General features: G+C 40.5%; 1 protein-coding gene across 2 annotated transcripts in view; it reads right to left on the reverse strand.

Moving 5' to 3' along the window:
• The window catches only part of mtcl2 (microtubule crosslinking factor 2), a 103,227-nt gene that overhangs the window by 31,949 nt on the left and 52,718 nt on the right, over window positions 1–18,560 (reverse strand). Inside the window, exons 5-11 of one of the 2 annotated variants that reach the window (XM_068327930.1) lie at window positions 16,091–16,153; window positions 7,230–7,397; window positions 6,839–6,992; window positions 6,022–6,586; window positions 4,784–5,084; window positions 3,505–3,738; window positions 1,072–1,206 (exon numbers count right to left, since the gene is read on the reverse strand). In XM_068327930.1, the coding sequence (XP_068184031.1) occupies window positions 1,072–1,206; window positions 3,505–3,738; window positions 4,784–5,084; window positions 6,022–6,586; window positions 6,839–6,992; window positions 7,230–7,397; window positions 16,091–16,153 (1,620 nt within the window). Of the gene's footprint in view, window positions 1–1,071; window positions 1,210–3,504; window positions 3,739–4,783; window positions 5,085–6,021; window positions 6,587–6,838; window positions 6,993–7,229; window positions 7,398–16,090; window positions 16,154–18,560 lie in introns of both variants that reach the window. The other variant, XM_068327923.1, reaches the window with a different exon arrangement.

Consider the following 18,560-nt stretch of genomic DNA (forward strand, 5'->3'; position numbering starts at 1 on the left):
GCTTGGAACGGATTAGGGCATTTGCATGGAAAACGCGTCTTTACCTACAAATTTTTCTACTAAAGAAATTTCTTTCAGAACCAATTAATTTCATAAGTAGAGGTACCACTGTATTGTTTTAATGTGGAATTTCCACAGGTTCCCGCTTTTGTAATATAATGAAATCGGCAAACTTCAACCATTTCATGTGGTTGAAAACGTTGGGGAAAAAATAAATATAATACTTCAGTATTTATATTACAGCAAAATTTAACCTACTTTTGTTAGTACTATTAATTTTGATATTTAAAATTCAAATATGTCATCACTATTCATTTTCTTTGTTTTTTTTACATGAACACACAATATACTGTAAATCTCAATGCAAATCCCTTAAACTGATCTTATCATTCTCTATACCAAGTTATATACATAGCAGAAGGCTGTACAGTTGAAAAATCAACCTGTTTGTGCTCTCTGGTGAATAAACTATGTCATGAAGACGTCAATATAAAGTTAACGATACTAACTCTACTGAAACTTGTTTTGACTAATCAGATACTATATACTAATGCTGTAGCTGCGATAAAAAACACTGACTGACAACAGACTTGCTGCAAATTTATCCATAGTAATGACAGTAGTGCCTCAAGCTCCACAGCGTATACATTCAGCCCAAAGGAGTGATGCCTGTCTTGCCATTCAGATAATGAATGTAAATCTCTTCTGCCTCTTAAACCTAACTAATAAGGGAGTGTATGCTGGAAAACAACAACATAGAAAAATATACTGATGCCACAAACAAAAAACTAAACAAATAAACTCTCCCTGAATAATAATAATTAAGAAAAACACCAGAATAAAAATAAACAGTTGAATTTTTAAAAAAAACCATTTCGTTTTACAGTAATTCCAGTATTACCCATTACGAATATCTTAGCGCCAGAAACTCTTCGGCTAACTAGTTTTATTTGAGTAGTGTAAATATCTGCGATACACGTCTCAACCATTCGTGAACATATTTATCAGTTGCCAGATAAAATTCACGCTTCAGTATGAAGGGTTGTGATTTGAAGATATTGACTGACTCACCAGCACAACATCTGCCTCCTTCTCTCCGTGTTCCAGCTGGGTGTTTTCCTGCGTTTGAGGCTCACTGATGTTTAATTGGCTGCCCGCCTCAGCTTGATCTTTCACATCCGATTCTGATTGGTCCCTAGAGTCAGCCTGCTGCATGCATGCATGGGCAAGTTAATGAAGAAAAAGACAAAAAAAAACCCAAAACACACACACAGGAGAAAAGGAGGGACAGGGAAGAGGAGTATTTGTGGAAGAAAAACACAACGGAAATAATCATGCAAATTAAAATAAAACAAGACGAACACAGAAAATAATAGAAAAACAATAAAAAAAGATTTCCATCCATATAAAAACAAATAAACAAAACAGAACTAATTAAATATGAATCTCACAAGATGAAGAAAAGTATGTAAAGGAAAAAGATCTTTGTCAAAGAGAAGGAGAGGGTGGAGAAAAGAAAGAAAAGGAGGATGGAGAGTAGAATTAATGGCTGAAGAAAGAGGAGTGAAAAGTAAATACCAGGGTGTAGAGAAGGGTTGAGAGAAGAGAGATGCAAGATAAAAAGATAGGAAGGGGGATGGAAAGAGTAGAAGTAGGGGAAATGAGAGGGCAAGAAAAGAAGTAATGAAGTTAAAAGAAGGAAGTGACCGGGAGATGTAGCAATGATGGGAACATTAGGGTAAAGAATTGAGGGCAGATGGATGAAGAAAGCAAGGACAGTGTGAATATAGATGAATGGGAAAGATGGAGGCAAGAGGATGTGAAGAGAGCAAGGAGGAGTCTGACGAGAGTATAGGGCCAGTTGAGGAGATGACAAGAGATGAATGGAGGATAAAAAGGAGAGAATGGAGGTCAAGTGCAGAAACCAATTGTCATGGTGCCCATGCAGAGGGAAAGAAAGAAAGAGGGAAGGAGAGGGAGAAAAAGAAAAGGGAGGAGAAATCGGAGGGGAGTCGGGACTCAGAATTGGCCTCTAATGGGGTCATCATAATGTATTTCCTTAAAGCGTCAAGTAGTTTAATTATAAGCTACTACAAATAAGCAAATGCAACTAGTTTAGAGAAAAAATAAACAGATTTTACAAATAACTATTTTTCCAACTGGAATGACAAAAATCAACATTGCAAAAATATTAACTGTATATTAACATGTTTGCTTTCATTTGCTGTATATCTCTGTGGATTATCCACAGATTTTTTAAAGCTCATCTGAAGATTCAAACATTCTTTTTTGCAACTTTGTCAATCATAAAATTTAGTTTTGACAGCGCATGTATCATTGAAAATACAGTGGATCATCAGATTGAAATAATCAATAATAAAATCCCTGTAAGTCCACAGCAGCTCATAAATATCCCAGTGGAGCCTTTCAGATTTGATGACCTAAGACCGGGATTCTAATTAGAGCTCAGTATCTTATCAGTTTCATGACATAAGCATCATGATCCGAGGTGGAACTTTGATTTTGCCACTAATATAGAGTGCTGGCTTGTCAAGTCTACAATCAGCTGAATAAATGTATGACAAAACAACATTTAAACAATTGAAAATCGACTCAATAACAAAAAACGCTTTACATTCTCTTAAAAAAAAATCTTAGTTTACGTTTCGACAATCAGACAATGCTTTTGGAGTATGTTCACTATTTCTTAGGGGTCGCAGGATAGTTATTGTGTTGGCATCTGGCATAATACATGATGCCAGAGTAAGGCATATTATAAATATGGACAACTTTATGGGTGTGAATGTGGCTGCATAAGGAAATAGATGTGAATGATATTGCTAAAAGATGTCTGTGTAGGTTCTCAGTAATCCAGGTCATGGTTATCTAAAGCTCTTTAAATCAATCCACTGGACTCTAAGAAAGTTTCTTGAAGACTTTCGCCTCTTATCCAAGAGGCTTATTCAGTTCTGAACTGAAAGAATGTCTTCCAGTTCTGAACTGAAGAAGCTTCTTGGATGAGAGGCAAAACATTTATTGAGCAAGGTCAGTGTTTGAATGTGTGTATGAATGGGGCATGCAGTACAAGTTTTTGAGTGGCTAGAGCAAATACTGTGATATAAATACAGTTTGTTTGCCATTCTGAGTTTTTTGATGATCAGCAAAATAAACCACATGTAACATTTAGTAGCTATCATCTTACTTTGCCTTATATTTCCATTGTCAGGATAGTTTTTATTGTCAGTCAATGGTGATATATCAGATTTGAGCATGTTGTGTAAATCCATTCACTGCTATGAAAAGAACTGAGGCAGCATATTTGGATGGGATTAGGAGTGGTGTTTGGTCAAAGTGATGATTAGATACTAGACCCGACAGATAAGAATAGAAAAAAAAAACAGCAAATGGAAACAAAAATTGTAACAAAAGTAAAAGCTTGAAAAAACTGTCAATAAATGAAAGACACAGAGTGACAAGGAATGGAAAGGAGAGGTGTTTCTTTACATTCTCTTCAGCAGAGTTCAATCCATCCTGGCCATCTCCAGAGCAAATGAGGGAGGTGCAGGGTGAGGCTAGGGGAGACTCTCCTTCCAACTGAGAGTCCCTCCTGCCTGCTGGAGGTTTACCCAGGTTGTCTACTTGTTCGATAAACGCCTGTAGCTGCGAGTGTAAGGCCTGCAGTCTGCTGGTCAACGCACCAACCAGAGGCCGATCCGCCAGGTCAGACAGCGCTAAAATCTGGAAAGCAAAAACATAAAACTCTGTCAGTGATGGATGGAGAAGGAATGCATGCTGATGCAATGTAACGGCGCTGATGTGGGAGTGATCAGTGAAAGAACACATAAAATTCAGCAGCATGGTGACGCATCGGGTAGTTCTGCAGCCACATAGCAAGAAGGTCTCAAGTTCAAATACAACTGAGGGACTTTCTGTGAGGAGTTTGTATGTTTTCCCCATGTCTGTGTGGGTTCTCTCCGGGTTCTCTGGCTTTCTCCCACCACCGAAAACATGCAATGCAGATAAACTGGAGATTTTCTAATTGATTATGAATGAGAGGGAATGGATCTGCTGTCTTTCAGTATAGGATATACCCAGATCTTCTTTGAAAATGAAAAATGGCTATCATTTGTAATTACCCTGTTTTTATTAAATTTAAAAAAATCTGGTTCCAGCTTCTTGAATGTGAAAATGTGCTGCTTGTTTCCTGTATCACACCACTTTAAGCTACACATATACTACACATATAACAGTCACACAAAACAGAGCATTCAAAAGCTTACTGCAGTTGAATGTAAAGCAATACAAATGTTCATATCCACTGCAGAATGAAGAGTATCGCTAATCAGCAGTAGTTGACATGAAAAACATAATCTGATGAAATGCATTGGATCAAGTCTGTTTGGTGTTAAACATTTTGTACAAGTGCCTCTCACTCATCATCTGGGTTAATTTGCTGACACATTCTTTTTGGGAGTTTCGAGAACCTAACCAGACATTTTAAAATTCTATTTTTAAAGTCAAGATTGTAATATTTCATAAAAGTACACATATATATTCATAGTTTGTATTTTTTAAGAAGCATGATTTTTAAAGGCCACACAGTTAAATATTCAGGAATGTATGTACAGCTTTTTGGAAACAGGTCTGATACTTGGCCAATTTTTGAACAAAAAAATATCATCGTTCAATTGGAATAAACAGACTCATGTATAATTTCTTGTCAGATTTCCTCCAACATTTAAAGTTTTAAAACTACATGGATTACCAGGAATAGGTTGCATACCTGACTGTGAAGCTGCGGTTTCTCTAGATCACATGGCTCTGCTGCATTGTTGCTGCACACCTTGTGGTAGATGGTTGAGGACATGGAGAGGCAGTTTGACTCAGGGGAGGTCAGGAGCTGTATAGCTGTGGAAACCAAGCGAGCTTGGTCCCTCATGGCCAGCAAGGAATCATGGTCATTTTGCCCCAGGCACATAACGAGTGAGGTTGTTGCATCAGTATTGTCCTCCATTTTCATTTTTCGTTCTCTGATGTCCATGGCGTCGTTCTCACCTCCTACTGGTTCTTTGCGGTGGGGTGGGCTGATTGAATAACACAAAAAGCACATCAGGATTTCTCATTTCAATTCACATAATAGTAATAATTCAAAGTTTATTATTGACCTGAAGGAACATTTTTATTTAGCAATAATACGGTAAATTCCATCTGCTAAGTCATCATAAAAACCTTCTCAGAATATTAAAATATCAGGAATAATAGAAGCTATAACATCACAAAACATTAATTCAAGAGAAAATATTTTCAGAAAGGAAGAGTTTCATTTAACATACTCTCTTAATCTATTATTAAGGTCACGGATGTTGGAAAGAACAAGAATGTGGATGTCCTCCACATGATGAATAGTGATAACTTTGATGATAACATTTTATTGCTACTTTTTTAATAGTTGAAAACAGTTTCTGAAAGTTCTGCACTGTCTTTTACATAATCTGTCTTGCTAACATGTTAACCTATCCTGGTGAGCATTACACTTATAAATAGAATGTCACCCTTGACATGATGTTGATTTTAACATTTAGCACACACCATCTATGTACCAAAGTACAGCCTCACTGAGATTCTCAGTCATGTTATTACTTTGGATTATGATGACAGCAAGCTGTTTCTCAAACATTTATAAGTGATGTGTTTCAGATCTTTACAGGCTGAGCAATGCTACTAATAATGATGACATCACTGTCTTGTGTCCAACAAATAACATACTGGATGCATTTAAACGTGGGCTGATGATTAAATCTAGTATAAAATCTGAGGATGCAAAAACACTTTCATGTACAGTATTCTGTTTTTGTTGAGTCCACCTTTGTATCTTAGAAATGTTATACGGTTAAAATCAACAGCTTTACTTGAATGACAATTGAATTATCAAACATAAAGCAGAAGAATGTTTCTTATTTTGCAGCGAACGAAAAACTAAATGAGTTACAACTGTAAGGGAGAATGGTCAATTCATGCTACCTGTTGGGAAGGCATTCAGCTGAGTCTCCAGCCTCAGCGTCAGTGTCCAGAGCCAGTCGAAGTGAGGATGAAGAAAAGGAAGGAACATGGTAGGAGGCCAAGTCACACCGTTGCAGGTTGGACAGAAGCACTCTGTTCTCATACTGCAGCTTCTTCACCTTACCACTCAGTTCTCCGATTTGAAGCCTGGCCAATCTGAGCTCCTCCTCCTGGGCCGGAGAATCTGTGCTGATGAGCACAGCCCCTTCTTGTATAGAGTGCATCGAACTGTCAGTGAGTAGCCCATCTGTCAGTGATGTCAGTGAGTGAGACGAGAGGGGGGACGAGAGCAGTGGGAGTTCAGATTTGTAGCGGTTGATTTCATTCATCAGGAGTTTGTTCTGTTCCTCCATCTCGATGAGAGACCTCCTCAGCAACTCTGCCTCTTCTTCCACAAATTGGAGGTGTCTCTGGAGCTCCATAACGTTTTCAGATGAAGCTCCTCCCGCTAGTACCATGGCTCCTCCTCCTTGGCCCAGATCTGCCCCAGGACCACCACTAACGCCATTAAGTTCCTGAGAACCATCTGGGAAAAAAGACACAATGAGATGTAAAAAGGTGTATTAAAACTAATGAAATGAATATAGAAGATTCGATTTAGCTGATTGGCTCGTCTTTGCATGATACAAATAACCATAACCCCGGCCCTAAACAGATACGCTGAGGCAATGTTAAGCAAAATGGCAGCTGAAATACAAATTGTAAAGACACGAGAGTGAAAGAAAGAACAGACAGACTGCTCAGGTGTTTTAGAAAAATTATTGAGTGTTAAATCTACCTTGTGGTCCCTTCATGTCATCCATCTCAGCTCGGAGACCTCTGTTCTCCACCTCCAGCTCCACAATACGTCGGCTCAGCAGGTTGGCTTCCTCCTCCACCAGCTTCAGGTGGATTCTGACCTCTGCCTCACGTGTGTGAGGGGAATCAGCCACCTGGAGGCACAGTCCATTCACACACCTCATAAAATTAAATGCTGACATATTAGTAGTATGCCAGTAGTCCCACCTCCTCCAAATAAGATTTACAGTAGATTCTCCATACTGTGATCTTAACTCCTACTTCACTGCTTTGTTCACAAACCATTTGTTTGCCTGTTTATGATACAGCCAATGCAGTGCTTCTAAAGCATAAATCTAGTAGCAACTATTTTTCCCCAGCCTCATCCTCACCTCCTCCACTGAGAGTGAGACATTGACATCTCCATAGAGTGATCTGTACTTGGTCAGCTCCTCCTTCATTGCCTCACTGTCCTTCACTAGTTTGGTCAGCTTCTTGCACATCAGGGCTGATTCCTCTTTGGCAAAGTGGAGCTGACACTTCAGGTCTGAACTGTCCTCCTATGGCGACAGGGCAGAAAAAGAGAGCACTGAGGTGACATTCATACAAAAAACAAACAAACAAAAACAGTCAAACTGACTTAGACATGGTTATATCACGCTGTAAAGCACTGCTTAAATTCAGACATGTGGTTTCAAAGATTTGTCAACACACTTTCCTGTAATACCCCAAAGAAGCCTCATTTTCATTAGTTTTTAAAAAAATCTTTTTTGATATGCCCTAATAAATAGAAGCATTTTAACTAAATTTATATCCGTCCTAATCCCCGAGGCTTGGATTAATAAAATTAAACATGATTTAATACTCAGTAAAAAGGCCCAATATTCATGGGTTCTGTCAATTCCATTTGGCTGGCTTATGAATAACACCTTTGTTTTATTTGCGACAATTCCATAAAAATAGATAGAAAATTACCCACGATGTAATCCATAACTGAAGAGAGATAGGTGCAAACATAATTGCATCTGCACAGATGGATAAAATCATGGCGACAGGGCAAACACAAGCAGACACACACAGCTGACCATTCAGCTCAAGTCATGCACATAGTTATTATAGTTATTGTTACACGTAGTGTGCCTGTAATTACAGGCTGAAAGTTGGGCCACAGGAAAAGTAATTTAATTTTTTTCTATTTTCATTTACATGATGTCTTTTAGCAATCACATGATGAGACCGAAATCATACTGTGTTTGTTTCTCATGAAGGTTTTACAAAAATATATCATGTGGAAACACACTCATCAGTGATGTCCTTCATCCAGAGACTGATAAGAACATTTACTTAACTGTTGGCACAGAAAACAGAGCAGATTGTTGTTATTACATGTAGAGTAAATCAAGCAAGTATTTGGATTTATAGCACCTGCTATATGTAATTGGATGTTGCCAACAGCTAATCCATACTAGAAAGTTATTTATTTATATTTCATGTAAATGCAAGGACAGACAGTTTTTTAATCACTTCAACAGGTTGTCACTGATAATGCTATTGTCGTTCCATGTCTGCAGAAGGTCTGCAGAATGCATAAGTTGAGAACGTTTTGCAAACAGGTTTGGCAGAAGAACATTTTAAGGTAAGAATACAAACATGCACGCACACACACACACACACACACACGCACGCACGCACGCACGCACACACACACACACACACACACACACACACGTACCCAAAGTTGTAAATATCCAAACAAAGGATCACTGTGAGGAGAGGAGAGGCATTTGTCTAAAATGCCTACAGTAACTTACATAGACAGTAACTTAAACAACAGTACCATGTGCCAATTTACAGCAATGTTATTGTATTGTTTGTGTTTATTTTTGTTCATGTTTGTATGTTACTCAGTTGAAACTACTTCCAACCTGATGTAACTCTGTAAACCCAATCCTCTATATGTTTCAGGGCCTGTGGAGCATTTCCAACCACATGGATAGAGGTCTCTCTTGTATGAGAGACGAAACCTCTTCAAGAATTTTCTTAACGTCCAGTGGATTGACTTAAACAGCTTTTGGATAACCATGACCTGAATGACTGAGAACCTACACAGATATTGGTGGTATGTGGTTAGGAGAGAAAGCCAGAGATGATGTAGTCTAACAGTCTGAGAGGGATGGGGTTGAAACAATTACCTTCATCTCAAACACCTTCTGCTGTCATGTTAGTGCTATTGTAATTTGCATCTATTTGTGGTCTGTTCTATAAAACTACAAGCTCATATACCTCTAGGCAGAGCTGTTGTAGTCAGGTTTATTTGGTGGGGCTGGTAAAAAAACTTGGGAAAGTAAGTTTGGCTGAAGAAATAACATTCATTTATCTTTACTTTTGCCTGGGTGGGCTTGTTCTCTGCTTTTTCATTCAGCTCTGCTTTGCAGAGCCACTGATGGTGCAACGGATGGCCACCTCGGAGTTTCGGTGCGCCCTTGTTTTTCTTCTTTTGAGCTTTAATTTGGTTTTCTACCACTCTGATGGCTACTACTCCAGGGAAACTCTCATGGCCATCAGAGTTACTACTCCACAGGATTTATTTCCGACTTTCCTGGCCTCAACTGCAGTTTTAATGCCAATTCTGGTCAAGAAGGTTGCAGCAAGGTGAGACACCGCAGAAGAGGAAAGCTCTCCGGTGCGCTGGTGCGTCTCCGCCGGCTTGAACCACGCACAGCGCTCCCTGGGATTTTCCTCTCTAACGTGCACTCACTCTGCAACAAAATGGACGAGCTGAGCCTGCTGCTAAACACAAACAGGGATTTTTCCACGTCCTGCGTCTTGTGCTTTATGGAAACGTGGCTGTGAGATCTCATTCCGGACTCTGTGCTTCACCTGAGCAGGTTAGATCTCTACAGAGCAGACAGGAACATGGCGCTTTCCGGCAGAATGGAAGGAGGTGGAATTTGCTTTTACATCCACAACGGTTGGTGCAACGATGTGACAGTACTAACTCAGCACTGTTCCCCGGACCTGGAAGCCCTCCTCATCAACTGCAAGCCCTTGTACTCACCCCGTGAGTTCTCCTCATTCATTCTCGTTGGTGTTTCCATCCCGCCGGAAGCTAACGTGTGCGAGGCGCAGCGCATGCTGGCCGACGAAATACTGAGACCGGAAGGTGCACACTCAGATGCCTTGGTTACTGTCCTCGGGGATTTTAACAAAGTTAATCTCTCCCAAGACCTCCCAAAGTTCAGACTGCTCATCAAGTTCCCCACCAGAGAAGGGAACGTCCTGGACCACTGCTACTCCACCATCATCGGGGTGTACCACGCTATTCCCACTGGGCCAGTCCGACCATATCATGGTGCATCTGATTCCTGCCTACAAGCAGAAATTAAAGGTCTGCAAACCTGTTGTGAGGACATCCAAGAAGTGGACCAGTGATGCAGCGGGGGAACTTCAGGAGTGTTTGGACTGCACAAATTGGGATGTTTTTAGGTCTGCCACCAACAGCCTGGATGAGTACACGGACACTGTGACATTCTACATTAGGGGACAGCGTCATCCCAACACACCAGGATTAGCTACAACAACGACACACCCTGGTTCACAGCCACACTCAGAAGGCTCAGGTCAGAGAAGGAGGCTGCATTCAGAAGTGGGGACAGAGAAAGATACAAGGAGGCCAAGTACAGATTTGGTAAAAGGTGAGAAGAGCCAAATCTGCATATGGTAAGAGAATGGAAGAACAATTCTCAGCCAATGACTCTGCCTCTGTCTGGAGAGGGCTCAAGGCTATCACCAATTACAAGCCTAGAGCCCCCCACTCTGTCAACGACCTACGTCTACAACGACCTACGTCTACAGTCTACGTCATCTGCTCTGCAGAGAAGGTGAACAGCTGCAGCCTTCCACGCCTCCAGGAACTGTTCGACACAAGGACCAGTAGACGTGCAGCCAGAATTGCTGCTGACCCCTCTCATCCCGGCCACAACCTGTTCCAGACCCTCCCCTCTGGCAAGAGGCTACGGTCCATTCAGACCAGGACCTCACGCCACAATAATAGCTTCTTCCCCACTGCAGTCAGCCTCATGAACAATGCCCCCCCTCCCCCCAGGTAACCATCCGCCCCTCACCACTCTGCAAAGGCAGTTTACTCTTTGGACTTTTCTTCTTCGCCTGTAAACACCAATCATATATATCTCACGGTAATGTGAATTGTAAATAGTTCTTTTTTTAAAATTCCTCATTGCTTCTCTTCCACCTTTTAATGCACCGACACCGCGTCAAGTTCCTCGTGTGGTAAACTTTACTGTACCTGGCAATAAACTTTTTTTTCTGATTCTGATTCAGCTCTGCTTCGCACTGCTGAATGAAACAGGCAAATCGCGGATAGACACCAGATTCCAACTCTGCCCTACCAAGGAGGTCAGAAAGTGTGGCTGGCAGCTAAAAACATTCCCTTGCAGGTATAGTCCACAATTTTGGCACCCCGTTTCATTGGTCCATTTAAAGCTGTCGAGGTCGTAAATCCTGCCGCTGTTTGTCTAAGGTTGCCTTCTTCCATGAAGATTCACCCTACCTTTCATGTGTCTCAACTAAAACTGGTCCATTCGTGACCATCTGGAGTTTACTGTTCCCCGCTGTGGCTTTCTGGGTGAAGTATATCTGTAATGCTGAGTGCCATTTATATATGATATGACTTGTAATTGCAACTGCATTAGGCATGGGTTGCTTTAACAGTTATTAGGAGCTGAGCTCGGTGGCAAGGCAGAGGAAGCTATTTTATTTTAATGTCTTTTTTTTTTCTTTTTACTTTCTCTTATTACATTACTTGAAGCCTAAATTTAACCCCCTACACATGCTCAAAAACATTAAATTTGGCAGGTCTAGCAAAAATGTTCATATAATTCTTACAATGGCTAAATGTGCTTTCTAGTGCCACCTATAGACGCTAGATTGCCTACTATAGTCTGTAAGAATGTCATACAGAAATCAAACCAAAACTCAATTCTTCCTCTTATCAAGACCTAAAAATCATCCACATGCACTCCTGACCGAAATCTTAGCAGTATATCCACAATTTGTATTTCAACGTTAGTTAAGCCTCAATTTTGGCCCCTTTGACCAGGTCACAAGGGTTATTTTTTCCAACTTCGACAAGGAAATCCTAGAACTGTTTTAAGCAAAAGCCCCTATTTTACAAAAAAAGATCCTTTTAAATGCAAAGGCTACTATGACTGGGCCTATGCCTAATGCACCAGAGTGTGAGGTTCTGATTGATGCTATTTGCATTTTAATTGATCTTTTAATAATATTGATAGATATTAATAGATACTGATGACTTTTCGTTTTATTAACAATATTATTAATATGTGTTTTTCAGTGTATTGGTCAGCATGGCTGAGAGTACACTGGCAAGGATCCTAGGTGAAGACAACTTCATGAGAATGGTACTTCCTGGTGGAATTCCTCAAACCCTGGAGGACCTCATCAATGATATCAAAAGAACATGTGCACTGTCTGGCAGAATAAGGCTACAGTACAAAGACACTGACTTCGGGGACATGCTGTATTTGTCAATTTGACTTCCACCACAGAAATTAGGGACCTAAGTATTGTCAGAGTCAGTTGGATGGATGACCACCCCATTGGTGCCTTAGAGACCAGCTCCCTTTCATCCATCAGAGTGACGATTCTGGTTCTGGAGAATCTTCTTGAACAGACAGTACAATAATCCTCGACAAATCATCTTAATCATTGAGAACTGTACAGTGGCCAAAATAGTTCCCTGTTACACGCTTTTCTCTTGAGACAGAGATTCAGCTGCAAAAAGGAAATGCAGAGTTCAACATAAATAAGCTCAGACTTACAGGTGGCTCAAAGCTGTTGTCAGATATTTTGGAAGAACTGGGAGAGGAAATCTTCAAGTACAAAGCCTACACCAAGGATGAGGACTACTGTAAGGTTGCAGAAGCTTTAATAAAGAAGCATCCCTGTCTCAGTGAACCAGGTTCCTTCAGCAGATGCTATGGTTGGAAACAAAGGCTCGAGTATAAGATGGCTAACTACAGAACACAGCTTAAAGCACACGAGACCCCATAAGTGCTTTGTTTAAGGCCCCACACAATGCCTTGCCTGCAAAGATGTTCAAAGAAGGTCAAGCGACCAAGACGTGCTGAGGTAAATTACTATCTATTTCTCCAGAAACCGTGGAAAGGGATTATCTTAACAGAAGTGAAGAAAAGAAATAATAGAGCAATTGTTGCTCAGAAAATGGAACCGACATTTGCCTACCAAAGACAGGAAGTGATTGATCAGGGGCCTACAGTGGATTAAGTCTGCACCAGATGGCCCCTGCTCCTTCAGATACCTGAGGTATGTTTTATGCTAAGGGTGAGCCCTTACAATTCATGATGCCCACGATCTTTCAGGGGGACAAAAATGTCCACCTTATAGTAGTTTGTTTTAAACTGTTTCCTTCTGTCCCAACAACTGTGGTGCTCCATGTGGAGCTAATTCATAACTAAATATGATCCTCAAAGTTAACCCAGCGGAAAGCAACTGACCTCAACTGAGGATGTTGTCGGACGGCGGAAAGAATACTTCGAGGATCTCCTCAGTCCTGCTACTATGTCTTACACAGAGGAAACAGAGATCTCAGAGATCTCAGAGATGGACTCATTCATCACCCAAGCTGAAGTCACCGAGGTGGTTGCCAAACTCCTTGGTGGCAAAGCACCAGGGATGGATGAGATTTGCCCTGAGTACCTCAAGTGTCTTGATGTGCAGGGACTGTCATGGTTGACACGTCTCTGTAACATCACATGGTAGTTGGAGACAATACCTCTGGTCTGACAGACCATGGTGGTGGTCCCTCTTTTCAAAAAGGGGGAGCGGAAGGTGTGTTCCAAGTTAGGGGATCACACTCCTCAGCCTCCTGGGGCCCGACAGACCCCTGCCTGGGACAGTTTGCAGCTGAGTGACGCAAATGGGATGAGGATCAGCACCTCTAAATCTGAGGCCATGGTTCTCGACAAGAAAACGGTGGTCAAACCTCTTTGGTTCGGTGGAGAATGTTTGCCCCAAGTGTAAGAGTTTATCTTGGGGTATTGTTTATGACGGAGGGAAGGATGGAATGTGAGATTGACAGACGGATCAGTGCAACTTCCGCAGTGATGGGGTCGCTGTACAAGTCTGTCGTGGTGAAGAAGGAGCAGAGTCAAAAGACGAAGTTCTCGATTTACCGGTCAATCTACGTTCCTACTCTCACCTATGGTCATGAGCTTTGGGTTACGTTCGAAAGGATAAGATCCTGGATACAAGTGGCTGACATGAGTTTCCTCCGTAAAGTGGTTGGGCACACCCTTAGAGATAGGGTGAGGAGCTCAATCACCAGGGAGGAGCTAGGAACAGAGCCGCTGCTCCTCCACCTTGAACTGAGCCAGCTGAGATGGCTCAGGCATCTGTTCCAGATGCCTCCTGGACGCCTCCCTGGGGAGGCATGTCCTATCAGGAGGACACCTCGAGGAAAACCTAGGATACACTGTAGGGACAATGTCTCTCAGCTGGCCTGGGAACGCCTCGGGAGGAGGCTGGACGAGGTGACTGGAGAGAGGGAAGTATGGGCATCCCTTCTAAGACTGTTGTCCCCGCAAACCTGGCCCGGGATAAGCAGCTGAAGATGGATGGTTAATAGATATGTTGTGTTCCTCTCCTCCCTGATTGTACTTGTATTCCCGGAGAAACAGCCATAGTTCACATTGCTAATACTGGATCCCTGTCCAACCATTGTATATGCTTTTGTAACATTCCTATGCACCATGAAACCCTCATAACAAAAAATAACAATGCCAGGAAATAGGAAACTGCTGCTCAGTTTATGAGTCAACCATTACAATTCAAGACTAAAATCAGGTTCTGCTAGAAATGGGTAACTCATGCTTTTATAAATGTACTTTATAGGATGTGAATGGAGACGGGGCTCAGAAAGAACTGGAGCAGGAATCCAGGGTGATCTTTGTTATCCGTTCGGGAGGCAACCCTGATGGTCCACCTGCAGACATTGGTATTGCTATAGATGGCGTTACAGTGCTGAAGAACTTGCCTTCTGTTGCATCTGCATGCGCCTTACTGTTTGGGTTCATATAAGCCCTAAACTTGAAATACCACAAGGCACTTGAACGCTCCTTTGAGTTCTTCCAAAAAGTCATAATGGAGCTTAATCCAAATAGGATGAGCGGCAACGTGTGGGAACAGAACTGCGTTTACAGAAAACGAGGCACCTTGTTGAGAAAAATTCCATATTTAAGAAAAGTCAGTTCACAATTACAATATTGCCTTGTTTAAAGTCAATAAACTTGAATTTGACACATGCTCTATAATGTGTGTGTGTTTTTTTTTCTTTAGCCAGTTTGAAAAAAGCAAGTAAGCATATATTTTCATGGCATTTATTTCTTTTTGAACAGGGACCATGTGAATACAATACATGGATCTTAAAAAGTTAAGTTGATTAGAAGTATTTAATTTGCAATGATTAACATTGTGTTGTTTACAATTATAATAGTTATGAGTCATGTTGAATAGAAAAAAAATATATAATTAAAAATTAGTCTGATGACACAGAGTTGTCTCTTGTCAGTTCCTGTAACATTAGCTTACCCCTTTAAATGAAATGCCTGTTGGCATCTTGCTACTGATGTTGCCTTATTTAGAGGCGTGTTATACTATTCATTTTGAAATGCTGTATTGAGTCAGCTTTAGTATTCATTTTGATTGAGAGTCTGCTTATGTGCCTATTTGAGACTCAGCCTTATTTTATCTCTGAATTTTATTTATTTTATTTAACTGTATTTGTATTGCATTTTTGAGAAATGCACCTGGCCTAATGGGTTTGCTGATGTGCTTGGCACACTTAACCAATAAAAACTTGGATTGCAAATTGTCTCTTCTTGGTGTATTCTATTGATTAGTCATGCACTACAATTTTATAATGTCCTAGAATTCAAATTCTTTATTTGGGGGCATTTAGCAGGTATGAGATTAAAATGTGATTAATTAGATAAATTAATTACAAATCCTGTAATTAATTAGATTATTTTTTTAATCACCTGACACCACTAAAAATAACATTCATCCAATGAAATTTTATTTAGTTCACTTAAATTAATGTTATTAGATTTGACCAATTGAAGAACTTTTTTAATTGATCCAATGTTTTACTTTTTAGAGTGTGTGCGTGCATGCGTGCGTGTGAGCATGTTACCTGTGGACCAGGCTTCTTGTCAGGTTTATTGTTGGGTCGTGCTCCTCTTTTCTTCTGGGTGTTCTGCAACAAACAGAGTATCATTAGAACACTGACACCATGTTGGCTGCAGGTTGTTTCACCAACGTCAAGTATGAGTGTCTCCTGATTTAATCTACAGTGAAAAAATACAGGATTAAGAGCTGTGACATCACACAGTTGACATTCCAACTCTGATCAACTACTTCTTTCCTGATAGTGTTTAGTGTTAATTTTAGTGTTAATTTTTTTTCTATTAGTCCTGTGCAAAATGTTATCTTTAAAACAGACTATCTTGTTGAGCGTCACTTCAGTCAGTGCATTTTAGTCTTTTTTTCAGCTAAAACAATATTTACAGTGTTGAGGAGTTCAGTTTATCATTAACATTTCAGTCAACATATTTTAACAATAAACACAATTTCTGGTCATTTAATTCTTATTTCACATCCAATTTATGTGACCATTATTAGAAGAAAACTTTTCTGAAACTGTCTGATGAGGAATACATCCAAAAATTAAGCACATTTACTTTGAGACATGTCTAGTTCCAAGTCAGTGAGTGAGGCATCTTATCCTTCAAAGTTGGAGAACACAGTGAGCTTCTTAAAACAAGTGATCATTGACTCAGTTGGAACTATGAGACTAAGCATCGACTATCCAGAGAGAACCATCGGAGGGAAATAGCTGTTATATAATTCTATTTGTTCTTCCTCCCTGTATCCAGTTGGATTTTAAGAAGCTGGAAAACTTGGAGAGAACCCATACAAACATGGAAAGAACATACAAACTCCTCACAGAAAGGAATCAAATCGAGAACCTTTTTGCTGTAAGGAGGCAGTGCTACCCGTTGTGTGCCACTGTGTGTCTACTCCACATCAAGTTTTTCATTTCTAAAATATGTTTTTGCTAAATTTTTTCCATGGGCATTTTTTCATGTTGCTGATGATGATCATTCCCATGGTGGTTTAAACCATTATGAGAATGAGACATTACATCTGTAAGATGGGTATACTGTGAGAACACAGTGATAAAGAGAGGGAGAAAGACAGAAATGTAATACGAACCAAACACTTGTCTGCATTTCTAATAATCACTCATAAACCTCACAGGGCCATCCCAGAGCCCAACACACATACAGACACACGCACACGCACACGCGCGCACACACACACACACACACACACACACACACACACACACAGCAGAGGACAGACTGCAGAGCTAGAGGCTCCACTTGACTGGCTCAGGCTGTTTCCATGGAAACAAGCTACTCTCTGCAATGAGCCGCCGACAACAAAAGAAACAGAGGAAAAGTAGGATGGAAAAGGTGAGAGAGAAGAAAAGAAAATAGCCCAGTCTGTATTTAGAGTGAAATAATGTAACCTTGCAGGACTGAGGAATCGCTTCATTTATTACCTATTTCAATCCCTTCATCCCACTGCCCCGCCATTTTTCCTCCCCTCACTCCCACTCTTTCATCAGTCTTTGGGCTTTTTATCAAGCTTTTAATTTTTCATCCTTTTCTCTTTCTGGTCTGCACTCTTGCTCTCTCCCCAGATCCCTTCCACAGCTTCAGACCCCACTTTAGGATCATTTAATTTCTCAGGATCATCATACAAACAGGAAGGGTAGTTGATGTTGTAATGACAGTAGCACGAGCAGGATTGTGAAGGTTTCAAATATTAGTTGGCTCTGAAGAGATTTTAATGTTTTTGCTGTACTACAGATTTGTACATATGACAGAAATTATGTTTTTATTTTTTCCGCTGAATTTCAAGCAGTTAATCTGGAAATTTCTGTCATGGTTCACCTGAATGGAACCAAGCCATCATTAATGTTATTAATAAAACCTGAGCTTTTTCTCCTATGACAAGCCAGATGGAAAAATCTGCTTTTTGCTTACATGTAGTTACCAGTTTTCACTGAACTGCAAGAATAACCTGACAGAAAATTAGATGTCAGAGACTTCTTGAACTGTCACTGACAGACTGCAAAAAAAATGTTGGCATAAAGTGGCAATTAGACACCCAACAAGCCTGAAGCATGTTATGCTGAGTCAGTTTGTCAAACACCTGCCTAATCTGATAACCATCATCCTAAAATGTGTCTCCAGTTAAAAGAGGTATCAGCAAGCAAACAGGTGAATCTTGTCTATCTTGACCTGAGAGTCCCCTCCCAAAGGCTGCTTGTAGGCTAAACCTAAGTGTTAATAGTTGAGCAGAGTGTGTCTATTTTTCCACAGATTAAACCTTAATATATTGGACAACAGGCACCTTTTTCATTTTTGTAACTGTGAGCATCTTAGGTAGGCTTAGAGGAATAAAGCTGATGAGCCATACAATGAAGTTATGGGAGAGAGTAGTGGAAGCTAGACTAAGGGCAGAAGTGAGCATTTGTGAGCAGTAGTATAGTTTCATGCCAAAAAAGAGTACCACAGATGCAGTATTTGCTC

This window comes from Antennarius striatus, chromosome 2 (assembly GCF_040054535.1).
Source record: "Antennarius striatus isolate MH-2024 chromosome 2, ASM4005453v1, whole genome shotgun sequence".
In the NCBI taxonomy this organism is placed as follows: Eukaryota; Metazoa; Chordata; class Actinopteri; order Lophiiformes; family Antennariidae; genus Antennarius; species Antennarius striatus.